At 36.0% G+C, this 3896-nt stretch overlaps 1 protein-coding gene across 1 annotated transcript in view; it reads right to left on the reverse strand.

Moving 5' to 3' along the window:
* Nucleotides 1-2050: 2050 nt before the first annotated feature.
* Nucleotides 2051-3896, reverse strand: part of ENPP3 (ectonucleotide pyrophosphatase/phosphodiesterase 3) — a 144908-nt gene continuing 143062 nt past the window's right edge. Inside the window, exon 25 of the mRNA XM_006834724.1 lies at nt 2051-2221. Coding sequence (XP_006834787.1) covers nt 2051-2221 — 171 coding nt within the window. The remainder of the gene's footprint in view (nt 2222-3896) is intronic.

The raw sequence follows: 3896 nt of genomic DNA on the forward strand, positions 1-3896 counted from the left end.
CTCAGTCCAGATAAAGAAGTATTTAAAGTAAAATAAACTTACAAGACTGAAAACAGGGAATCAGATCTATCAATGTATAATGAAGTCAACTACAAAGCAAAAAGTAGAAATAGTGTAGATACAGAACTTCCAAATGGTAAGTAAGTCAAGTTGATTTCAATATAAAACAGACTGATGAAAATAGGAAGAAAAAAAATTACAGGGTGACATGTAATTTACCCTGAAAATTAATACACCTGCACATCAAAATAAAAAAAGAGGAAAATAGAAATATTTAGTAAATAGCAGCACAACAGAAATGAAAATGAAAAGAAAATCTACCAACAATATGAACTCAGCAAAGAAAATCAAATAGAACAAAGAAGTCAGCAACATTCCAAAAAAAGCACACAGCAGTTATAACAGCAATCAATTCATGCCTATTGATAATTACACTGAATATAAATGGATTAGAAAAGCACCAGTCAAAAGAGAATGAATAAGAAAACAGGATCGTTTACTATGCAGTCTACAAGAACGACATCAAAAAGAGAGACAGCCTATATTTCCATCAACAGAAGAAAGTTTATACAAATTTGGGGACATACACGAAATGGAATACTACACAAAGTTGAAGAATAATACTGAACCTGTGAAATGCCTCACAACTTAGATGAACCTGTTGTTGTTACTGTTTTTGTTAAGTGCCATTGAGCTGGTTCTGAATCAGCACCCCTGTATAGGCTTTCCAAGAAGTGGCTCGTGAGTTTGAACTGCCAACCTTGTGGTTCAAACCAACCTTGAGGTCCAGTGCCCATCCTATAGTGGCACAATTAGTCAGTCACAAAAGGACAAATATTGTTGAGACCAATGTAAAAAGTTAAGAAAAAAATTTTTTTTCTTAATAAAAGAAGCAATCTGTGATGGTTATAGAGAGTGGAAGGAGGAAAAATTATTCCTGGGACAGAGTGTAGACACATGCCAGAATAGGTGACAGAGAAGGCAATATTCAAGGAGGTTAGCAGAGGGAAGATGAAGGAGACAAAGGGAGGAATGCAATAGTTAAAGTGAATAGAGGTAAATACTGTTAAGTGATGGTACATGAAGGGGATTGCAACCATGTAATGAAGCAAAGTATATGAACTGCTTAATGTAAAACTAAAGATCTGCTCTGTAAACTGTCACTCAATTCACAGTAACAAGCTAAATAATAATAATAATAATAAAACCAACCTGCTACGTAGTGTAAAAGGGCATCAAATAAAATTTTTATTTCCTTTTTTCAACTTACTAGTAATTCCCTGCCTTTCCTTATACAGGTTGTATTATGTAAGGCAGACAATGACAGACAGCCCAATGACCAAATGTGATTTTAAATAAAGTTTTATTGAAAGACAACCACCCCCATTTATTTTACATATTTCCTATGACTGTAAAAGTGGAATAGCTGCTACAAAGATTGCATGGTGGAAGCACTTACTAGCTAATCTTTTAAACACACTGCTGTAGTATCCACACTGTTCTACCACTTGCTTTCTCATTTTAAAAAGTCATTCATTCAACATATAGATCTATTTCTTTCTTTATAGTGGTGATGTATTTCAGTGTTAATGTAAGTGAACAAATCCCGGAATAGGTTTAACCTGTCTTTTAAGTTATTGCCTGGTCTTTGCATCTTGTATATCTGTTAGATCAGCTTTACAAGTAAAATTATTGAGTAAAGGTTATGTGCATCTGTATGATTTTAAGAATTATTGTAAAATATTTTATTGCAAAGTTGCTATAGCATTGACTCAGTACTTCTCTTGTTCTCTTTTCTGTTTTGATAATGTTGGAAGAAAAACATAGCCAAAGGTTATGAATGAAATAACAAACATTGTAAGGAAATATAATATAGCACAAACTCTGCAAGAAAATAAAAGTAAATCTAAAATACTAAAATTTCATAGACATGAAAGTGAGGAGAAATAATGAAAATGATGCAACATAGAAAGGAGTTAAAGAAAAAGAAAAAATGTTATTCCTCAATAAAGAAAAATCATATTTTGCCAAGTTTGTGTTATATATTAAGCTAACTATGGGTTTCAAATATGGGTAAAAAAGTCTTTAGTTGCAAGATCTCAGAGACAGACTGTGCTTTTTCCTGATAAAAGTCAAGTCCAGTAAGAAGCTCCACATCTCGGACCCTGGCAGTATGTGCATTCCACCTTTCTTCAATCCAGACAGCTTCTGGCTTACCCTCCTGAAAAAGAGAAACAGGACTATTTTCTATAGGGCATGATTTTTCATTAAGAGAAAGATCTTTAATTGCTTAAAAACTGTCCTTTTCTCTTATTTCTATTGACTTGCATCATAATTTAATAAAGTTTAAATTGGGGTTTGTTAGGATAGAAAAAATAAACAAATGTACAAAACTCCATACAATAAGCACTGGACTGGAAACCACAAGGTCCATGGTTCAAGCCTGTCAGCCGCTCCATAGGAGAAAAATGAGACTTTCTGTTCCATCAAAGGTTAAAAAGCCTTTCTCACCATTTGCTTTCCTGAAATGACCATTCTATTTTTTATGTGGAGTCTACAGGTTGTGCAAAGGAGCTCTGGTAGCATAGTGGTTACGAAATCAGTTGTGAACCGCAAGATTAGCAGTTCAAAATTACCAGCTGCTCCGCGGGGGGAAAAATGAGGCTTTCTGCTCCTGTAAAGATTTACAGCCTCGGAAACCCTGTTCAGGGTCGCTATGGGTCGGAACCGATTCGATGGCACTTAACAACAACAACAAGTTGTGCAAATGGTGGAAAAACTCGATTGATAATTAAAATATTTGAGGTTGGAGTCTACCCAAGAGGCACCTTAGTAAAAAGGTCTGGTGATCTAGTTATGAAAATTCAGTCATTGAAAACCTATGGACACAGTTCTACTGTAACACCCTATGGGTCACCATGAGTAAGGATTGACTCAGCAGCACTGGTGTGTATCTTACACACCCCAGGAGCTAGAAATGACTGTATATAATATAACAAACTGAAGAAAAGTTCAATGAAAAACAATACTACTCAATTTCTATGAAACACTTCCATAGTCATTATCCAACATGCAAAGACAGTCGAGATCAATCTTTGGGAAAAGCAGGATCATTTTGAAAGTAAGCAAATTGAAAAAGACTATAAGACTCAGGTAGACGGAATTGGTAATAAAAGGAACTTTCTTTTTTCAAATCTGTGTCTCCATGCATTTAATTATATGGATTTTACCAGGGATTCATTTATTCACTTTTATTAAGTGCACCTTGACTTCTTGTTGTAGTGTAGTTTAGGCACATTGTAAAAAAATTTAAAACACACTGGGATATTAAATTAGCTGGTCGATTGCGAGTGGGTGATGAATGTGAAAATATTACATATCCCTATAAATACATAATACATTGTGGATGTATACCTGTGTACAGTCTATATTTTACTCTGCTAGCAGCCATTTTTAGTGGAAATTAGAGGCAGACAGAGTTCCTGAGCCAGAAAATAATGTATATTTGATTTTAACTTGGCTATGTAGTAGTACTGCGGAGTCCTGGTGTGGCGCTGTGGGTTAATGCGCCAGACTGCAAAGCCGTTTGAACTGCAAGGTTTGTGGTTCAACCTCACCAGCTGCTCCTTGGAAACCCCATACAGGGTCTTTATGGGTCAGAACCAACTCAACGGCACTTAACAACAACAACAACATGTAGTAGTTCTGTAGGAGCTCTGGTAGCATAGTGGTTAGGAATTGGGCTGCGACCGCAAGGTCAGCAATTGGAAACTACCAGCTGTTCCGCGGGAGAAAGATGAGGCTTTCTGCTCCCGTAAAGATTTACAGCCTCGGAAACCCTGTACAGGGTCGCTGTGAGTCGGCACTGACTCCACGGCACATAACAACAACAACAA

The sequence above is a fragment of the Chrysochloris asiatica genome, unplaced genomic scaffold (genome assembly GCF_000296735.1).
Source record: "Chrysochloris asiatica unplaced genomic scaffold, ChrAsi1.0 scaffold00013, whole genome shotgun sequence".
Classification (NCBI taxonomy): Eukaryota; Metazoa; Chordata; class Mammalia; order Afrosoricida; family Chrysochloridae; genus Chrysochloris; species Chrysochloris asiatica.